At 41.6% G+C, this 22,274-nt stretch overlaps 1 protein-coding gene across 1 annotated transcript in view; it reads right to left on the reverse strand.

Moving 5' to 3' along the window:
• LOC100972336 (acyl-CoA synthetase medium chain family member 1) overlaps positions 1-22,274 on the reverse strand; it is a 64,929-nt gene that overhangs the window by 23,997 nt on the left and 18,658 nt on the right. The window contains exons 5-9 of the mRNA XM_063598071.1: positions 14,787-14,840; positions 13,695-13,818; positions 10,999-11,122; positions 7,911-7,991; positions 7,279-7,380 (exon numbers count right to left, since the gene is read on the reverse strand). Coding sequence (XP_063454141.1) covers positions 7,279-7,380; positions 7,911-7,991; positions 10,999-11,122; positions 13,695-13,818; positions 14,787-14,840 — 485 coding nt within the window. The remainder of the gene's footprint in view (positions 1-7,278; positions 7,381-7,910; positions 7,992-10,998; positions 11,123-13,694; positions 13,819-14,786; positions 14,841-22,274) is intronic.

Below are 22,274 nucleotides of genomic sequence, written 5' to 3' on the forward strand. Positions count from 1 at the left end.
GAAAATATCTGTAGAATATAAACAAAAGAAAATCAGAAGGGAAAAAAATGTGTCACTACAAAAAGGAAACTAAACGTAAAAGAAGGCAGTTATAAAGGAAATGAGGGCCAGAAAATATTAAGCCACACAGAAGACAAATAGCAAAATGGTAGAAGTCCTTCCTTATCAGTAATTACTTTAAATGTAGGTGGAGTAAGCTTTCCAATCCAAAGGAAGGAATTGGCTAAGTGGATAATAAAACACGATCCAAATATACACTATCTACAGGAGATTCATTTTAGATTTAAAGACACAAATTCCACTGGGCGTGGTGGCTCACAACTGTAATCCCAGCATTTTGGGAGGCTGAGGCGGGTGGATCATGAGGTCAGGAGATGGAGACCATCCGGGCCAACATGGTGAAACCCCATCTCTGCTAAAAATACAAAAATTAGCTGGGTGTGGTGGTGCGTGCCTGTAATCCCAGCTACTGGGGAGGCTGAGGCAAGAGAATCACTTGAACCAGGAAGTCAGATATTGCAGTGAGCTGAAATCGCACCACTGCACTGCAGCCTGGAAACAGAGGGAGACTCCAACTCAAAAAAAAAAAAAAAAGACACAAATATGTTGAAAGTTAAAGGATGGATAAAAATATATTCCCTGTGAATTGTAACCAAAAGAGAGCTTGGGTTGTGGGTTGTTATACTAATATCCGACAGAAAAAACTTGTTTTTTTTTTTTTTTTGAGTCAGAGTTTCGCTCTTGTTGCCCAGGCTGGAGTGCAATGGCACGATCTCAGCTCACCACAACCTCCGCCTCCAGTAGCTGGGATTACAGGCGCATACCACCGTGCCCGGCTAATCTTTTTTATTTTTAGTAGAGACGGGGTTTCTCCATGTTTATCAGGCTGGTCTCAAACTCCTGACCTCAAGTGATCCACCTGCCTCGGCCTCCCAAACTGCTGGGATTACAGGCGTGAGCCACGATGCCTGGTCAAAATAAAGTTTAAGTTAAAAATAATTGCAAAAGATAAAAAATGGTATTATCTATTAATAGAAGGGTCAATTCACCAAGAAGATATAATAATCATAAACATATAAGCAATAAACCTCAGAGCCCCAAAATATATGAAGCAAACATTGTCAGAATTTAAGGAAGAACTGTACAGTTCTACAGCAATAGTTGGAGAATTTAATATACCACTTTCAATAACGAGTAGAAAAACCAGAGAGAAGATCAATAAGAAAATGGAGGACTCAAACACCACCACAAATTAACTGGATCTAGCAGACATATACAGGAAACTCCATCCAACGGCAGAAGAACACACGTTTTTCTCAAGTGCACATGGAACATTCTCAAGGATGGACCATATATTAGGCCAGAAGAGAAGTATTAATTAACTTTAAAAGACAGAAATTATACAAAGCGTCTTATCAAGTCACATGAAAGGAATTAACAGAAGGAAAACTTTTAAAAAATCACAAATTTTCCCAATCTTTGCAAAATTAAACAACATACTCTTAACTAACCAATGAATCAAAGAAGAAGTCACGAGGAAATTTAGAAATTATCTTGAGACAAATGAAATAAAAAACACAGCATATTAAAACTTATAGATTGTAGCAAACACAGTGCTAAGAAGGTAATTTACACACATACTGTCTTAGCCCACTCAGGCTGCTGTAACAAAATGCCATAAACTGGGTGGGTTATAAACAATAGATATTATCTCTTAGAGCTCTGGAGGCTGGGAATGCAAGATCAAGTCACCAACAAATTTGGTGTCTGGTGAGGCTTCATAGATGGCTGTCTTCTTGATGGGGCCTCACATGGAGAATGGGACTCTTCTGGAGAACCCTACTGGAGTTGCTTTTTAAAGGGCACTAATATCACTAATCATCAAGGAAATGCAAATTAAAACCACAATGAGATATTACCTTACTCCTGCAAAAATTGTCATTGTTAAAAAAATCAGAAAACAATAGATTTTGGCATGGTTGTGGGAACACTTTTACACTGCTGGTGGGAATGTAAATCAGTACAGCTGCTATGGAAAACAGTATAGAGATTCCTTCAAGAACTAAAAGTAGAACTACCATTCGATCCAGCAATCCCACTACTGCGTATCTACCCAAATAAAAAGAAGTCATTATATGAAAAAGACATATGCACATGCGTGTTTATAGCACAATTTGCAATTGCGAAGATATGGAACCAACCAAAGTGCCCATCAACCAACGAGTGGATACAGAAAATGTGGTATATATATACCATGGGATGCTATTAAGCCATAAAAAGCAGTGAAATCTTTTATGGCTTTTTATGAAGTCTTTCGTGGCAACTTGGAAGGAGCTGGAGGCCATTATTCTAAGTGAAGTAACTCAGAAATGGAAAACCAAATAGCGTATGTTCTCACTTCTAAGTGGGAGCTAAGCTATGAAGGCACAAAGGCAAAGAATGATATAATGGACTTTGGGGACTAGAGGGCAAAGTTGGCAGGGGGTAAGGGTTAAAAGACCACACTGTTCAGGTGATGGATGCACTAAAATTTCAGAAATCACCACTAAAGAACTTATCCATGTAGCCAACAACCACCTGTACCCCCAAAACTACTAAAATAAAAAAATTAAAAGGGCACTAACACCATTCATGAGGACCCTATGCTCATGATATAATCATCTCCAAATATTGCATTGGGGGTTAGGATTTCAACATATGAATCTGGGGGACACACAAACATTCAGTCTTTAGCACATACGTTAAAAAAGATCTCAAGCCGAAAACCTTACACTTTAGGGAACCAGAATAAGAAGAGCAAACTAAACCCAAGCATAGCAGAAGCAGGAAATAAAGATTAGAGTTCATATAAATAAAATGGCAAATAGAAAAACAACAAAGAAAACTTAATCAAAAGTTATTTCTTTTGAAGAGATGACAAGTCTTCAGCTAGATTGATTAATAAAAAAGTGAAAATTAAAATTACTAACATTTTACAGAAATGAAAAGAATTATAAGAGAATACTATGAACAATTGTATGCTAAAAGGTTTGATTACCTAGATAAAATGGAAAAACTACTGGAAACACACAATCTACCAAAAACATGAGTCACAAAGAAATAGAACTCTGAATAGATCTGTAACTCATAAGGAGGTAAAATTGTTATCAACACCTTCCAAAAGAGAAAAGGCCTAGGCCAGATGGCTTCACTGATGAGTTCTGACAAATATTTAAAGAAGAATTAAGACCAATCCTTTTCCAACTCTTTTTACAAAATTAAAGAAAAGGAAAAATTTTATAAGTCAATCTATGAGGCCAGCATTACCCTGACACCAAAGCCAGACAAACACTGCAAGAGAAGAAAACTACAGACCAATAACTCTTAGGAATATTGATGCAAAAATCTCAGCAAAACACTAGCAAACCAAATCCAGAAACACTTTAAAAGAATTATACATCACGACCAAGTGGGATTTATTCCTGTTTCAACATACAAAAGTCAACAAATATAATAAACCACATTAATAGGATGAAAAGAAAATAACCACAAGGTTTTCTCTCAGTTGAGGCAGAGAAAGCACTTGACAAAACTCAATACCCTTTCATGGTAAAAACACTAAATAAACTAGGAAACTTCCTCAACATGATGAGGCCACATATAAAAAACCAACAGCTAATATTATTCTCAATGGTGAAAGTTGGAAAGATTTTCTCCTAAGACCAAAAACACGAGGATGCCTGCTTTCACCACTTCTATTCTACATAGTCCCGGAAGCTCTAGCCAAATCAATCAGGCAAGAAAGAAAAATAAGAGGCATCTGAATTGGAAAGATGAAGTAAAATTATCTCTGCATGCAGATGGCATGACCATATATAGAAAACCCGAAGAATTTTACACACTCAAAAAAAATGTTAAAGCTAATACATAAATTCAGTAAACTTGTAAAAAACAGAATCCATACACACACAAAAACTCAATTGCATTTCTGTGCACTAAAAATTAAAACTCCAAAGAGGAAATTAAGAAAGCAATTCTATTTACAATAGCATCAAAAAGAATACAAGACAGTAGTACTCGTAATAAATTTAATCAGGGAGGCAAAAGACTTGTACACTGAAAACTACAAAACGTTACTACAGAAATTAAAGAAGAGATAAGTAAATGAAAAGACATATGATACTCATTTATTGGAGACTTAATATTAAGATGACAATACTGCCAAAAGCTATCTACAGATGCAACACAATTCCTGTCAAAATCCCAATGGCTTTTTTGTTGTTGTTGCAGAACTAGAAATACCTATCCTAAAATGCATATAGAATCTCAAAGGACCCCAAACTGCCAAAACAATCTTTAAAAAGCCCAGGCACGGTAGCTCACATACATAATCCCAGCACTTTGGGAAGCCTAAGGCAGGTGGATCGCTGGAGGCCAGGAGTTCAAAACAAACCTGGGCAATATGGAGAAACCCTGTCTCTACTAAAAATACAAAAATTAGCCAGTCTTGCAATCTGGCCTCAAAAATAAAAGGAAATAAAAATTTTTGAAAAAGGAGAATAAAGTTGGAAAACTCACACTTCCTGACCTCAAAACTTACTACAAAACTACAGTAATAGAAACAGTGTGGTATTGGCATAAAGACAGACAGATCATTGCAATAGAATAGAGAGTCCTGGAAGAAACTCTCCCATATATTGTCAATTGATTTAAGTATAGGTGCCAAAACCATTCCATGGAGAAAGGTCAGTCGTCAACAAATAGTGCTGGGAAACTTCAATGCCCAATTGCAAAATAATGAAGTTACCTTACAACACATACAAAAGTTAACTCAAAATGGATCAAAACTATTCTGGTGAGTATATAAAATGGTGCAGCCATTGTGAAAGTGGTTTGGTAATTTATTTCAAAAAGTTCAACATAGAATTACCATGGAACCCAGCAATTCCACATCTAGGTCTATACTCCCAAGAAATGGAAGCAGGAACTTGAACAGATACTTAAACAACAGTGGTCATAGGAGCAACATTCTCAATAAGCAAAATGTGGAAATAACCAAAATGTCCATTAAGAGACAACTGAGTACACAAAATGTGTTGTATACATACAGTGGAATTTTATTCAGACTTACAGAGGAATGACATTTTGTTACATGCTAAGACATAGATCAACCTTGAAAACGTTATGCTAAGTGAAATAAGCCAAACGCAAAAGGGCAAATGTTGTATATTTTCACTTATATGAGGAACCTAAAATAGGCAAATTCATAGATTTTAAAAAGCAGATTAGAGATTATCATGTGCTGGAGACTGGGGCGGTGAGATGTTGCTTATTAGAATTTCTGTTTGGGATGGTAAACATTTTCTGAAGATGGGTAATCGTGATGGCTGTACAACACTGTTACTTTATTTGATACTACTGAATTGTACACTCAAAAATGGTGAAAAGAGTAATTTTATGTTACATTTTATATAAATAAAATATAAAGTAAAAAATAAAGTATCTGTTCAAGTTCCTGCTGCCATTTCTTGGTAGTAAGTAGCCTTAGAAGTAGAATTGCTGGGTCTCATGGTAATTCTGTAATTCTTTTACATAAATAAGGAGGGAAAAAAACCCAAAGAAGTCTCAATGGAGGAATACTAACATTTCATGGATACGTAGGTGTGGGTATATGTTAGGAGTTCTTTGGAAAATAAAATATGTCATGCTCAATCAAAAAAAAATTAGCTGGGTGCAATAGCTCACATCTGTAATCGCAGCACTTTGGGAGGCTAAGGCAGGGGGGTTACTTGTGCCCAGGAGTTTGAAAGTAGTCTGGGCAACATAGTGAGACCTTATCTCTACAAAAAATCAAAAAATTAGCTGGGCATGGTGGTACCTGCCCGTGGTCCCAGCTCCTTGGGAGGCTGAGTTGGGAATATCACTTGAGCTCAGGAGGTCCAGGATACAGTGAACTTTAATCACGCTCCTGCACTCCAGCTCGGTGACAGAGCAAGACCTTGTTTTTTTCTTTAAATATATTTCTTTGGATTATCCCCATTTCAGCTCAATCAAAATCTCTGGTTGCATCCAAGTACTACTATTATTAAAAATCTCCTGAAATGATTGTAATATGCAGATATATATCTGTGGTCCTCAAAGATGCCTGGACATTATATAAAATATATGTGTTACCCCATGTTTAATTTTTCTTTTTCTTTCTTTCTTTCTTTCATTTTGAGATGGTGTCTAGCTCTGTCACACAGGCTGGAGTGCAGTGGTGCGATCTTGGTTCACTGCAACCTCCGCCTCCCGGGTTTAAGTGATTCTCCTGCCTCAGCTTCCCAAGTAGCTGAAATTACAGGTGCATGCCACCATGCCCAGCTAATCTTTTGTATTTTTAGTGGAGATGGGGTTTCACTGTGTCAACCAGGCTGGTTTCGAACTCCTGACCTCGTGATCCACCCACCTAGGCCTCCCAAAGTGCTGGGATTACAAGTGTGAGCCACCCCACCCTGCCTAATTTTCTTTTATCCAATCTTTAAGTTGTGTTGCTGAGAATTAATGCTAAGTAAGGCCTGTATGTTCCCCTTTGGTCAATAGTATCACAAAGGAACCATCGCTCCCTTGAAACCACAGTGTGAGGATGGCAGTGACACCAGGACAGCTGCCAATGAAAGTGTCTTTAGAGAAAGGAGATGAAGTCTGAAATCAATTTCAGGGTCTGGTCATCCTTCCATGGCCAATATTGGGAGCTAAGATTTTCCTCTTTGTGGCCATTCCTATCCTGGGAGGGCCATTGCTTATTTGATCAGGAGTTTCAGCAGGTTTCCTTGCAATCCATCTCAGTTTTCTATAATCTCTGGTTTTTACTTTTTTTTAATCCTAAACCTACCATTTATTTGATGTGCAGTAGATGTGCAGGGCTTTTAATCTGCAGCTTTTCTCTCTGTAAAATGGGATAATAGAGTTCCCTGGAGGCTCAGCGAGGATAAGTGATTTGTTTACACTCTGTTGTTGGTAAGTGAGATGGTATTATTTGAATCCAGTCAAAGCCTATATTCTTGACTACAGTAGATCATTGAAACCCAAGTCTGATGGTTCTGAAGCCAGTCTTCATTCTACCCCATCATCCCAAAAGTTCCAGGTGGGTTCGGACAGGAAAGGATGGGAGAATGCACGGTGAGCTTCGAGTTGAATGAAAACTCATTCATTTCATTGAGTTAGAGCAAATAAAAGAGGACTTGAAGAAGCCTCAGGATGCAGAGCTCCCTGTTGGGATCCTTGGGGCCAGGATGGGGGCAGATGGGGGGTCATTACCTCATAGCACATGAAGAGGCTTACAGGCCTGACAGGTTTGATTCTGATGCCAATGTTTCCTTCTGTGTTAGGTGGCAGGATGCTGCCCTTGTCATCAATGACCTGTAGCAAGAGGCCTGTGAATCATACACTGCAGGAGGCCGCAGCCCTTCTGCCCCACCCAAGCACTGTCTGGTTTATGCATGGGACACCAGTGTGGATGAAATAACAGAGGAAACATCAGAAAATGGAATAAAACTGTCAAAAGCCTTTAAAATACGCAAATGTGAAACTCAAGCCAAGGGTCTATGTTTCATGAGTTAGTAGATGTCACCAATGTGTCTTCAAGTTGGAAAACACTGATCAAAAAAAATGAAAAGCACCACTTGCTAGAGAGGACTCCCAGTGCAGCCTCTAGGTATTCTTTCCTACCTACTGTGTGTGATGCCCTGGCTGCCAGGGTCAGTGGTGTTCATGCTCACAATAATGCAGTTTTCAACTGAGGCCTCCATATGAAACTGAAGGGATAAATGAGAAGAGAGGAGGAAGGATGACTGGAGCAGGGAAGTGCGGCTGGTGTTGTCACCTGGTGTCAAATTGTCCAACCCCCGCTGAGCCCTAACTGCTCCCTGCCAATGCCCTTAGGACCAGACCTGGACGTCGTAGGGTGGAGTGGCCTTCCCCATGAAACCCGGCTTGATCTTCATTCCCCAGTAGGTGGCACAAATTAGTCCCTGTTCACAAAAGAAAGAAGATTTGGGTTGATCAGAGAGGCCAGGCTGATCACAAAGCAGTCAGAATCATACACAGCATCCTCTGCTCAGAGATGTAGTATTCCTCTCAATGGATGCTGCCCAAAGAGCCCTCGTAGGGAAGCTGGAAGGCCTTAGTCTAGGCTCAAGGTGTTGACCCAACTCTATTCCACAGTCATTTTCTGCAGCCAGTGTGGTCTGGCTCTGTACTAAGTGGAGTCTACAGAATCCAATGGGGAAACAAAGAAAGAAGAAACAGGGTATTCCCCTGGCTGTGGGCATATAATGTGGGGTGTGGCATGCCCACCATTGAACAGGCATGTGTCAGTTTGCTAGGGGAAGACCACTAGTCTATCTAACAAACATTTACTCGGGGCTGTTGAGCAGTGATAGGGATTCTGCCACAATTTCTTGACTGATCCTGATGCCAACTTTTCCCCCTGTGTTGGGTGGCAGAATGTTGCCTTTGTCATCAGTGATCCGTAGGAAGAGGCCTGTGAATCTCACCCTGCAGGATGCCCCAGTGTGTGTGGAGGTTGTCTGGATTGCTTGTGCTGTTCTCTCTGTTAGCACTGCCCTATCTTCATCTTTCTTCCTGATGAACTTGATTCCTCCTTTATTGTTCTCACAAATATATTTATTTCTGTAGCTGCGTGCTTTACATTCAGACCAATGAGGGTTTGACCCTTGACTCCACCACACACTAAATGCATGCCAATGAATCCCTCTTGATCTCCTCCATCAAAGGGCAATAATGATAACACTTACCTCCCAGAGTGCTTGTAAGCATATGGAAAATTCTGCATAATACAAGGCACACACCACGTGTTCAATGAATGATGACTACTGGCTATTACTCAAGCTACAAGAGAAGTCAAGGGAAAGATTCTCTTTCTGCAGCATTTCTCCTATACTTCCATTGCAGCCCACAGGGCATTATAATTATTTTTGTTTGTCTGTTTCCTTCAGTAGATAATGAGCACCCCAAGAATAGAGACTGCCCTATTTATCCCTGAGCTTCCAAAATCTGGAACAATAGCCACCAAAAATAGCAAGGACCACAGCAGCTGCAAGGTGAGCATATACAACAGGCGGAACACCAGCCAGAGCATTATATACTTCTTTTTACTTACCTTATCACAATCTGTTAAGATTGGCATTATAATTTCCATTTAAAGGTGGGGGAGCTGAGGTGAGAAAGCATACATAATATCCTTATGGTCTTCAAGCTGTAATTGGCAGAGCTGAGACTTGGACCCAGGTCTGTGCTCCTGGGATAGGAAGATCTTTGCCCACTGCCACATCACTGCTCACTGTAGGCATGTGAAAAACGTTGCACACATGAGTGAACAGATGTGAAAGTGTTTTCAGAAATTAAGCACCATCTAGTGCTGCAAATATTGGAGTCATGGGTGGAGTGTGTCTTCCTGGCCCACCCTCCTCCTTGTCCAAATATGACCTGTGAGCCATTCAAACATAGGCCTGAAGTGTCAGCATTTTTCAGGTCTGGAAGCAGACAAATTAACTGAATTGCTATATATTTTTTACAAAATAATGTCAGCTGAGTATGTGAGTTGGCACTAAAGTAATAATTTTGTACAGGGCCTGGGATAGCAGTCATCCTTTATGTGCTAGAGGGATAATGGAGACAGAGGGAGAAAGTGGCTCTGTCCAGCATTGGAAATGGATTGCAAATATGTTGGAAGAGATGCTCACCCACACTGTAATTGATGAGGTCCTTGAACTTCCAGACATGCATAATACTCCAAATGCCCCACTCACCTGGCAGCTCAGTGATACTCTGGAATGACACTGTTTGTGTGTACATGTGTTTGGCATATACAGAAAGTCCCTGCTCCTCACCCACCCTGCTAGTATCCCACAGTCAAACCTGCGAGTTGTCCTCCTAAACCCCAAGCAATGCACTTTTTGAGCCAGCTTCCTCCTGCCTCTGCAGCCCTAGGGAGGGTTAGTGGAGTTGACAGGACTTCCTGGAGGAGGTGGTCTCCATGTTGCTGGAGAGAGTCTCCTATCCCACCCACCCTCTGGGGATCCTCTGAGCTGATGATAACAGGGACAGTGTGAAAACGCCCTTAGACCCCTTTTTAAGGTTTTGTCCAAGAGTTTTAAGCACATTAGTCCCTTGGTAAGATGACGAGTTGTACATTTTCTTTCTGCAGATAGATTTGGGACAAATTAGCCTAGAACTCTAGAGCCTCTGGTTGGCATCAAACAATGCTGTGCATGCGATGGGGCTGTGTCCCACACATGTGGCATAATTCAGCACATCTGCTGGGCTCAATCGCTGAGCACATCATGACTATCCAGAAGGGACCTTTCCACTTTGAAAGGAAAACCAACCCCAAAATCACTAAGCCAAAGGGAAAACTCAAGTTGGGAACTGCATCAGTCAAACCTGCCTCTCATTTTATTCCTAAACAAGAGCTAAAAAGATAAAAAACAAAACAAAACTACATGCCTCCGCCACAATTTTCCCACTAAGAAATTCCTTGTGGGCCCCAAGATCATTACTGTCAAACAGTTCTGCTAAATTTCACCCTGACATTTATAGCTCATCTTCACAGGTATAGGACAAAGAACAGAACTCAAAAATCATCTCTCTGCTCACCTGAGACAAATATGTACCTAGTTTCTTTCTCTGACTTATGTTTATCTTATGTAAAAATGCAGATTCGCTGATCTAGATGAATGCACAAGTGACTCTTCCTCTACCCTTCTCTCACATGTAAACAGCTGATCAAAGACTCACAAGAAGGCAACCATTTGCCTCGTAACTACCCCACCTTTAGAAAATTTCTTCCTTTTTCCCCAATATCTGCCTTTTCTCCTTTAAATATTGAAGCCCTCAAAATCATCTTTGGGGAAAGGCACAAACCTGTTTCCCAGATGCGTGTCATTAACCTTAGCAAAATAATCTTTTAAATTAATTGAGACCTGTCTCAGATACTTTCTGGTTTGCACCACCTACCGTTTCTGACTGCCCATAGTTCTCGTAGAGCAGAAGGCCCGTCCGTCTTTTCCACTCCTCCTGATCCTTGGGCAACACGACCTCCCCGCCAGTACAGCAGTGCTCCAGGGCAGGGAACCTGATGCTTAGAGGAAGACAAGGTGCCAGGCATTGGTGAGCCACCCTGGCTCTGTGCATTCGGAGCTCTTAAGTCTGTCACCCAGATCATTCATCCTTCTAGTTCCTCACTTTCTTATTTACCTTTTGGTCATTTTACAGTTGGCCATGGCCAAGTGGATGTCACTCACTTCCTGCCAGTCCCTGTGAACTATTCTGGCAGATGGTGGATGGGTGGTGGTGAGGCTATTGTGTTCAATTGGGAATGTTTGGATTAAATTTGGATATCAGTGTAACAAGAGGGAGAACTGTGTGTTTATCAGAACTCCTCTTGGGGAAGCATTCTGTATAGCTAAGAAGGACATTTTTATAATCATAATGGGGTAAAGGATGAGATCTTAAGGACATGCTAGGGTGATAATAGAACTATACATTCTTTTGTGGAGCTTACACTACACTAACTAAAGGGCTTTTGTATTTCTGAATGGGGAATGCATGTTAGGGATTGGAAGTGAATTGCTCAGGACATCAGAGCAGATTGAGCTGAGTAGGGAAAGAGAGAGGCAGAAGCATTACAGGGAACAGCCCTGACAGAAGGAATTTCAGAGAAAACAGAAAAGGCTGATGTGAACAGGAAAAATTAAAATATTTTACCCCAAAATATATTTCTTTGACATATTTTGAAATGGCTGCCATTTGGCTAGCTAATAGAGGTGGCCTTGCAAAGCCATCTTTTATGGGGGGAAGTGTACATCTATAGAGAATATCTATTAATGCAGCCATGCCCTGCCCTCTTTTTGTAGGGAAAAAGCTGAGTGTGGGGAAGAAAGCTGAGGCAGGGCTTGCATGTCTGGTGTAATGTCCTCTGGAATGTGTCTAGACTTGCTGGCTCCTTGCTTCTAGCCTTCCTAGGCTCCTAGATTGATTGTATTCCCATTATCTAAAGTAGCAGAACATGCTCCTTATAAATGCTAAACCATCACAGGTGTTCATCATGCACCTGATCTTTTGACCTCCTCATTCTCACCACCTGTTTCTTTGTTGGATTACCAATAAATAGCATGGGCTCCCAGGGCTCGGGGCCTTCACAGCCTCCACAGTCTTGATGGCCCCCTGGTCCCACTTTACTTCTCAAACAGTCTTTTTCTCAATCCTTTGGCTCTGCCAGACTTCATTGCCCCCACAACCTGGTGTTGGGCCTGATCAGCCCAACATTCCTGGGTGCCCAATGTGGGGTGATGAAGACCCTGGTGAAGGAACGCTAGATCATGTGAAAGCAGAGGACACATCATCAAGGGACACCCAAGAACGTCTAAAAGAAGCTCGGTGGGAAAGTGGAGTGCTCGGAAGAATCAGGGTAACAATGGGACAAAGTGAAAGCAGACATTCTGCTTATTTAAATATCCTAAGACATGTATTACGAAGAGTGGGAGTGAAAGTTAGTACTCAGAATTTGTTATCACTCTTTAGTGCAGTGAAGCACTTTTGCCCATGGTTTCTGGAACAAGGGACCATGGAGTTGGATGAATGGGAGAGAAATTGACAGAGATTTTAAAAAAGTATATAAAGATGGAGCAAAAATTAAAGTCTTGGTTTGGTCAACGTGGGCACTAATAAAAGCAACTCTTGAGCCATTTTAAACAGATCATGAGGCAGATTTAGATGAGGAAGAGGAGGACAAGTGTAAAAAACTAACCTCAGATTTTGAATGTGAGGAACAGGAAAGGGAGGAAATTAAAGAAAAGAAAGGGAAACTGAAAAAAAGCATGTTTTACTAACCCATCAGCCCCACATGCTGAATTAAGTGAAGAGCCACATCCTCTCTCTCCTCTTAATGGGTGAGAAGATGAATTAGCTACAAAACTTACTGCTCCTGTAGTTGCAACTTTAAAACCTGGAGCAATTGGTGGTGGTATACAAAATTCTATTCAGAAGGCTAGAGCCAAGGGAGAACTTGAAGCATGGCAATTTCCCATAACTATAATCCAGCAGGGAGGACAGAATATAGCTAATTGGACCACATTTCCTTTTAAGATGCTCTCCTCCCCAATTTCTACCCAGCTTATCCCCCGTGCAATACAATTTCCAAGCCTTGACTCCTTGGCCAGGGCCTTAGAACTGATAACCCAGTACTTTAACAACTGGAACTGGGTCTATGACAACGTAATAGATCAAGATGAAAATGAATTGAGTAAGTTAAAGGGAGGCACATATTCCTATAGTGGCAAATGGGGGCAACAAGTAAAAATCCTTCCACTGTGTTTCCAAAATCCACCTACAAAGGAGAAAGAAAGAGATATACAAGTAGTTAAAGAAAAAGCAGTGTGCCCTATTCCTTTAAAACCAGGGTAAATTTAAAACCTATAATTGATAATTGAAGGTATTCTCCGTGACCCTATAACACTCAATACTGCCTTGTTGTCAGTGTAAACAAGGGCGTAGTCTGAAAGCACTTCACTTTGAGAGTTCTGCTCATGGCCCCAGGGTCAACCAACTTGTTGTCGAACCCTGGAGCTAATGGCTTTCCTCTCTGTTGACCCTTGGCTCAGCCCAGTACAGGAAAAGTGGAAGCTGGTTCCAGGCAAACCAATGCTCCCAACTCTGAAGAGTTGGGGGTTGTTAGAGAGCCCTTTTCCAGAAAGCCTGACACCCATGTCTTTAGTCTGGCAGCCGCCCTAGTTGCTTTTAACTCGCTGGCAGGTGCCTGGTATTTAGCCCCAAATTCTAAGGAAAAATAGGAAGGAATAGCAAGTGAAATGGGTCCGATGGTGCTCACAACTTGGCGATAGGTGATAGTCCCTTTGTGGTTGCCAAACTGTGTCTGGAATTTATTCCTTCCAGTGGGTTCTTGGTCTCACTGACTTCAAGAATGAAGCCGTGGACCCTTGCAGTGGGTGTTACAGCTCTTAAAGATGGTGTGTCCAGAGTTTCTTCCTTCAGATGTTCAGAAGTGTCCAGAGTTTCTTCCTTCTGGTGGGTTCATGGTCTCGCTGACTTCTGGAGTGAAGCCGCAGACCTTCGCAGTGAGTGTTACAGCTCTTAAAAGTGGTGTGTCCAGAGTTTGTTCCTCCCAGTGGGTTCGTGGTCTCACTAACTTCAGGAATGAAGCTGCAGACCCTCGTGGTGAGTGTTACAGCTCATAAAGGTAGTGCAGACCCAAAGAGTGAGCAGCTGTAAGATTTATTGTGAAGAGCGAAAGCCCAAAGCTTCCACAGCAGGGAAGGGGACCCAAGCAGGTTGCCACTGCTTGCTCTGGTGGCCAGCTTTTATTCCCTTATTTGGCCCTGCCCACATCCTGCTGATTGCTCCATTTTACAGAGTGCTGACTGGTGCATTTACAATCCTTTAGCTAGACAGAAAGTGCTGATTGGTGCATTTTTACAGAATGCTGATTGGTGCATTTACAATCCTTTATCTAGACACAGAGCACTGATTGGTGCATTTTTACAGAGTGCTGATTGGTGCTTTGACAATCTTTTAGCTAGACACAGAGTGCTGATTGGTGTTTTTTTACAGAGTGCTGATTGGTGCATTTACAATCCTTTAGCTAGACCCAGAGCACTAATTGGTGCATTTACAATCCTTTAGCTAGACACAAAAGTTCTCCAAGTCCCCACCTGACCCAGAAGCACAGTTGGCTTCACCTCTCAAGACCACTGACAGCCAGCAGCCTTTCTATCAAAAATCCTAACCAAGTAACCCACGGATGGCCCAAATGCATTCAATCTGTAGCAGCAACTGCTTCGCTAGCAGAAGAAAGTAGAAAAATAACTTAGAAGAAACCTAATTGTGAGCACACCTCACCAGTTCAGAGCTATCCTAAGGAAGAGAAAAGCAAAAGCGTAGCTTACTAACTTAAAAATCTTAAAGTATGGGGCCATTCTGTGAGGAAAAGGTGATTTAACATTAACCACTGAAAATTCCCTTAACCCAGCAGATTTCTTAAGGAGGGATTTAAATCTTAATTACATACAGAGGACCGACAAGACCTAGGAGGAACTCCATTCAAGACAGGACAATAGATGGCTCCTCCCATGTGATTGAGGAACACACACACACACACACACACACACACACACACACACACACACATAATGGGTATTCAGTAATTGATAGGGAAACTCTTGTAGAAGCAGAGTTAGAAAAATTGCCTAATAATTGGTCTGCTCAAACATGCGAGCTGTTTGTACTCAGCCAAGCCTTAAAGTACAAAGCCAGGAAGGAACCATCTATACCAATTCTAAGTTAGTTTAGACTAAACAAGGTCTTATAGACAGCAAAAGATAATGGAAATCCCAAACTTACAAGGGTTTAAACAAAAGTAAAATTTGCTAAAAGTTAACGGTGTAACATGTATTATCCTAACTTCTAGTCTTGTGGCCTTCCTTATGTCTAGTCCATAGACATAAAGGAAGTTCCCTTTGGAAAAGTGGTTATCTTCAAAATATAAATAAATAAATTACTCTATCTCAATCCTGACTCAAAACATTGCCTACATCCTCTCTGAAATGAATTTGCATAAGAACAGTTGTTTATGGAGTGCATCTTGATGGGGAAGCTGGGTTGTTATGAAATACTCAGGAACCTAGCCCAGCTCTAGAACTCACCTCTGAGTGCAAAGGCAATGTTGGGCAAGCTGGTAAAGGACCACTAGAATCCAGCAGCCCATACCCCTTTCTTTGTGGTCAAGAAAGGTGGGAAAACAGGTGCAGGACTGCTACATTGGTGAGCATAACTAATCTGATAAGCAGAGGTCCATGGGTGGTTATGCACCCTGGAAAGGAAGAAGTATTAGGACTATAGAGGATGCTCTAGGACTAATACTCATCAGAAAATGACTAGGGGTGCTGTCATCCCTATGTTCTTTTTTCAGATGGGAAACGTTCCCCCCAAGGCAAAAACACCCCTAAGATGTATTCTGGAGAATTCAGGCCAGTCAGAGTGTATGTACCTTTTTCCCTCTCAGACTTGAAACAAATTAAAATAGACCTAGCTAAATTCTCAGATAACCCTGATGGCTACATTGATGTTTTACGAGGGTTGGGACAATTATTTGATCTCACATGGATAGATATAATATTACTGCTAAATCAGACACTAACTCCAAATGAGAGAAGTGCCGCCATTACTGCAGCCTGAGAGTTTGGTGATCTCTGGTATCTCAGTCAGGTCAATGACAGGATGACAACAGAGGAAAGAGAACAATTCCCCACAGGCCAGCAGGCAGTTCCCAGTGTAGACCCTCATTGGGATGCAGAATCAGAACATGGAGATTGCTGCTGCAGACATTTGCTAACTTGCATGCTGGAAGGACTAAGGAAAACTAGGAAGAAGGCTATGAATTATTCAATGATGTCCACTATAATACAAGGAAAGGAAGAAAATCCTACTGCTCTTCTGGAGAGACAAAGGGAGGCATTGAGGAAGCATACCTCTCTGTCACCTGACTCTACTGAAGGCTAACTAATCTTAAAGGATAAGTTTATCACTCAGTCAGCTGCAGACATTAGAAAAACTTCAAAAGTCTGCCTTAGGCCTGGAGCAAAACTTAGAAACCCTATTGAACTTGGCAACCTCAGTTTTTTATAATAGAGATCAGGAGTAGCAGGTGGAATGGAACAAACAGGATTAAAAATGAAAAAAAAAACACCACTTTAGTCACAGCCTTCAGGCAAGTGAACTTTGGAGGCTCTGAAAAAGGGAAAGGCTGGGCAAATCAAATGCCTAATAGGGCCTGCTTCCAGTGCAGTCTACAAGGACACTTTTAAAAAGATTGTCTGAATAGAAATAAGCCACCCCCTTGTCCATGCCCCTTATGCCAAGGGAATGACTGGAAGGCCCACTGCCCGATGGGACGAAGGTCATCTGAGTCAGAAGCCACTAACCAGATGATCCAGCAGCAGGACTGAGGGTGCCCAGGGCAAATGCCAACCCATGCCATCACCCTCCCCAGGTATGCTTGACCATTGAGGGCCAGGAGGTTAACTGTCTACTGGACACTGGCACAGCCTTCTCAGTCTTACCCTCCTGTCCCAGACAACTGTCCTCCAGATCTGTCACTATCCAAGGGGTCCAAGAACAGACAGTCACTAGATACTTCTCCCAGCCACTAAGTTGTGACTGGGGAACAGTACTCTTTTCACATGTCTTTCTAATTATGCCTGAAAGCCCCACTCCTTTGTTAGGGAGAGACATCCTAGCAAAAGCAGGGGCCATTATACGCTAGAATTAGGAGAAGGAAAAAGGGTAAATATATATACAGACTCTAAGTATGCTTACCTAGTCCTCCATGCCCACACAGCAATATGGAGAGAAAGGGAATTCCTAACTTCTGAGGGAACATCTATCAAACATCAGGAAGCCATTAGGCCCCAAAATTCTCCTTACCTCTGAATATACTTCCTCCAATTCCTGCCTAAAGATAATTTTATGGGGAAGAGTATTTGCTTGTGTCTCTCCAGGTGACAATCAGGTGCCTATGTGGGTGCCCACCAAACATCTGAAGATCTATCATGAGCCACAGCATATAGTGGACCCAAACTGAAGGTTTGAAAAGCCTCAATTTCCTTTCCCTCTGCCTTCTGTTAGAAGGTGCCTGTTTCTCATTATCAGTGGCCTCCTGGCTACAGACACAAAAGTTTTTGCTTCTGTTTCAGTAGATTTACTAACATGGAGGGGAGGGTATGCTTGTGTTTTTGCAGGAGATAAATGAACCATGTGGATGCCCTCAAGACGTGTATGACCATGGAACGGGAGACTGGAGGGACCCTTGGATTAAAACCTTGGACCAGGTTCCCCCAGTATGAGTCATGAGCCAGCTGAACATGAATGCAAAGAAGGAATGAAGACCGACTAGAGTCATGCATGCTTAATGGACCAATGCTTCCTGACTCAGCTCCTTTCTACCTGAATACAAGAGACCCTAATAGTTAGGCAGGAATATCATCACCTCTATTCAGCATGAAGTTACAGAAGATAGACCTTCGTCCTTCTGCAACCCCTAGGATTAAGGGTCCTCTTGTAAAAGGGAAAGGGGAGATATGTGGGAAGCATTCAAACCAGAGTGACTCCAGTTTGAATAAGGGCTAAGAAAAATGAAGCTGGATGACCAACTGGCAATTAAAGCCTTCACAGCCTGCAATTGCCTTGTCAATTAAAAGAGGCCATCTTTTATGCTACTAATAACGATATCTAGTAATAATGATAGTAATAATGACATTTCTCTTTTACAAAAAAGAGAAAGGGGGCATGTTGGGAAAAAGCTGAATATTGGGAAGAAAACTGAGGCAGGGCTTGCATGTCTGACATAATGTCCTCTGGAATGTGTCTAGACTTTCTGGCTCCTTGCTTCTAGCCTTCCTAGTCTCCTAGATCGATTGTATTTCCATTATCACAAGTAGCAGAACACGTTCCTTATAAATGCTAAACCATCACAGCTGTTCATCATGCACCTGCCCTTTTGACCTCCTCGTTCTCACCACCTGTTTCTTTGTTGGATTACCAATAAATAGCATGGGCTCCCAGAGCTCAGGGACTTTGCAGCCTCCACAGTCGCGATGGCCCCCTGCTCCCACTTTACTTCTCAAATTGTCTTTTTCTCAATCCTTTGACTCTGCCGGACTTCATCACCCCCACCACCTGGTGTTGGGCCTGATAACCCCAACATTTCTATGCCTTTCTCATATCCAGGAGAGACTGAGAATCTGATAACTTTAAAAGTCTGAAAAGAAACATTTACCATCCATTCTCTCTGAAGGAGTCTTCATGTACCTAACAAGGCCAGCTTTGCTAGCTAATGTTTTTCTTTTCTCTCTCTCTTAACCTTTCTTGCCACTCAACCTGATTTACCAACATAACCTGTTTCTGGCCATGCTCTCAGTCTGCATTCTTTACTGTAGCCTCAGGATGGTAATGTAAACCAAAACTGAAATTTTAAGCAGCCCCAGCTAACAGAATGGACCCCTCCTCTCAGTCAATTGCATTCCAATGTTAACCTAAGACAAGAGGTCAGGCCATGATGGAAATGGGTGGTTGGATGTACCTCATTATACCCTCCTTCCTTTGGAATTCAGGCAAAACTAACCAGCATTAACATTAAAACAGAGACCTTAAGATAATTTATTCTCTCTGAAGCCTGCACCTGGAAGCTTCATCTGCATAATAAAAACTTTTATTTCCACAATCCTTTATCCTAACCCTCTCTTTTATTGATTCCAGGTCTTTAGATAAAATCAACCAACTGCCAATCAGAAAATCCTTCTATGAACTGGAAGCCTCTGCTTTGAGTTGTTCCACCTTTCTGGACCAAACCAATATACACCTTACATGTATTAATTGATGTCTTATGTTTCCCTAAAAATATAAAACCAAGCTGTAGAGCAATCACCTTGGGCACATGTTCTCAAGATCTGCTGAGGCTGTGTCACAGGCATGTCTTTAACCTTGGCAAAATAACCTCTAAATTTATTGAGACTTATCTCAGTATTGGTTTGTAGTATGAAAATTTCTGTAAATCCTTGAGAAGTTGGGTTTTCATTCTGAAGGCTCCCATGTATACATGTTAAATAAATTTGCAATCTTTCTCTCCTGTTAATCAATCTGGCTCATGTCAGTGATTTTATAGTGAACCTTTAGGGGTCCAAGAGCCTATGACCCTCACAGAATGTTGGTAGTGAGGACAAAGCTCTGTTTTATTTTATTTTATTTTATTTTAATCTTGCCCAAATTCCTACCTAAAGGGTCTGGGGAGTCATGCCCTACAAACCATAAATTCTCATCAGATGGGTTTTATTTAACCCTTTATATCATGACTTACTTTCCAATCTGACTCTGGCATACCATTATGAGACAAGGAATAAAATCAAAATATTTTACACCAGAACATATTTCTCTGCCATATCTTGAAACTGCCCTGCAAAGTCCCTTGTGGGAAAAGTCCACATTCTATAGAGAATCCCCTTTCCCCTTTGTTTTCCATCTTTCCTTTCCAGATCCAGGAGATAATAAACTAAGAGCCAGGCACTCTTTTAAATCCAGTAAGAAGCATTTTACAACCTGCTCTCTCTCTCTCTCTCTCTCTCTGATGTCTGGTATCTGACAGATTCCTCTGCACAATAAAACTTGGTCTCCACAAACCTTTATCTCAACCTGAACATTTCCTTTGATCCCAGGTCTTCAGATAAACTTAACCAATTGTCAATGAGAAAATGTTTAAATTTACCTATAGCCCAGAAGCCCCCACTTTGAGTTGTCCTGCCTTTCTGAACCAAACCAATGTATTTCTTAAATGTATTTGATTAATGTCTCATGCCTCCCTCAAATATATAAAACCAAGCTGCATCCTGACCACCTTGGGCGTGTGTTCTCAGGACCTCCTGAAGGCTGTGTCACAGGCCACGGTCACTCATATTTAGCTCAGAATAAATCTTTAAACATATTTTACAGAGATTCACTCTTTGTCAACAATAGTTTGGTGCCCAAACACGTGGGGCCTCAGAGAAGACTCAGGACCCTGAAGGAGTTGCCCAAACTCGGAGCTAAGGTACCAGCAGGGCCCATTGAAGCCTACCTGACTTTGAGCTTCTCCTCTGGTGGAACTGGTAAGTCCTCCTGAACCCCAGACATCCCTTTGGTTGACAGTCCTTGATTTATTCTGAGTTGGTTTTCTCCTAGGTAGTTGTTGTTTCAGGATCCTTATTCTAGTTCAGAGATGCATTCTAAATGGAATTCTCTCCTGCATTTTCTCCTAAAATTTATCTTGATTTGGTTCATCTCAGCACATTTGCGTGAGGAACTGAAGTGTCGTTTTCATAGATAAATGAGAGACTGAGTTTTTCTGCTCCAAAGAGAAAGGTCATTTGCTTCTCCTAGTCAAAAAGGTGCCCCTGGGTGATCAGGGGACTCATGGGAGTGTCTGGGAGCTTGACCCCCCACAACGTGCAGCGGCCCTACAGGGAAATCCCCAACAAAAATTAATTTAAAATTGCCCATACAGGAAGTGCATATAAGGGCTGATTACCCAGCGTTTTGAGCCCTCTCAATGGTCATAGACCTCTGGAGAGAGAAACCCAGACACCTAGGAGGTGGGAATGACTCTGTAGTGATACACGGTGGAGTCCTGCCCACAAGCAGCATGCACTGATCCACCACAAAAAGCCCTAGGCTACAGCTCAGTTCCTCCTCTTAAGAAAAAAAAAAAAAAAAAAAAAAAAAGCAGGAAACAAAATCTAAGAATAAGGAGTAAACAAGGAGAATGAGAATGACCCTCTTTTGGGCACTCTGTAGGTTTTATGGCACCTCCACTTGCCAGAGTTATATAAAATGGAAGTAATATGGTCTTTGTGCACATTTACATTAAGGAAAAAGATTCCTAAGGTCGACCTGCAAACTATCGAGTACATAGCTTCTATTTTCTTGTCTGCCTGCTTTAAAGCTGCTGTTACTTTTCTACTGAGATAAAAACCACCATTTGGATCTAACCGCTTTTTGCAAGCTGGCAAAGTTGTATTTATCCCATGGCTAAAGTACTGAAGTAATAGCTATGGGAACTTTGTGTGTGTGTGTGCGTGTGTGTGTCTATTTAAAGCCTTCTATAATTTTATGTTCAATTGGCAGTTGAATCCATTTTAATTTCCCTCTAGCATACCAGACTTTCTCTTCATACCTTATGATGTAAATTTTGCTATCTGATTTCACCTGAGTTGCCTTTAATATGCAAATTTAAGATGATTTAGCTGACAACTGCCTAGGGTAAGATTTTTTAAAATGGCGAAAACAAAAAGATCTTTATGAGTCTATGTGATGTGCTTCTACCAGCATGCCTAATACATGTATATATTTATGTGTATGTAAACAATATTTTCACGACTAAAAATATATGAAGAGGCTAGGCCCAGTGGCTCATGCCTGTAATCCCAGCACTTCAGGAGGCCGAGGTGGGCACATTACCTGAGGTCAGGACTTCAAGACCAGCTTGGTCAACACGGTGAATCCCCATCTCTACTAAAAGTACAAAAATTAGCCGGGCATGGTGGCACATGCCTGTAATCCCAGCTACTCCAGAGGCTGAGGCAGGAGAATTGCTTAAGCCCGGGAGACAGAGGTTGCAGTGAGCTGAGATTGTGCCACTCCAGCCTGCCTGACTGAGCAAGACTCTGTCTCAAAAAAATAAATAAATAAAA

Source organism: Pan paniscus, chromosome 18, assembly GCF_029289425.2.
Source record: "Pan paniscus chromosome 18, NHGRI_mPanPan1-v2.0_pri, whole genome shotgun sequence".
In the NCBI taxonomy this organism is placed as follows: Eukaryota; Metazoa; Chordata; class Mammalia; order Primates; family Hominidae; genus Pan; species Pan paniscus.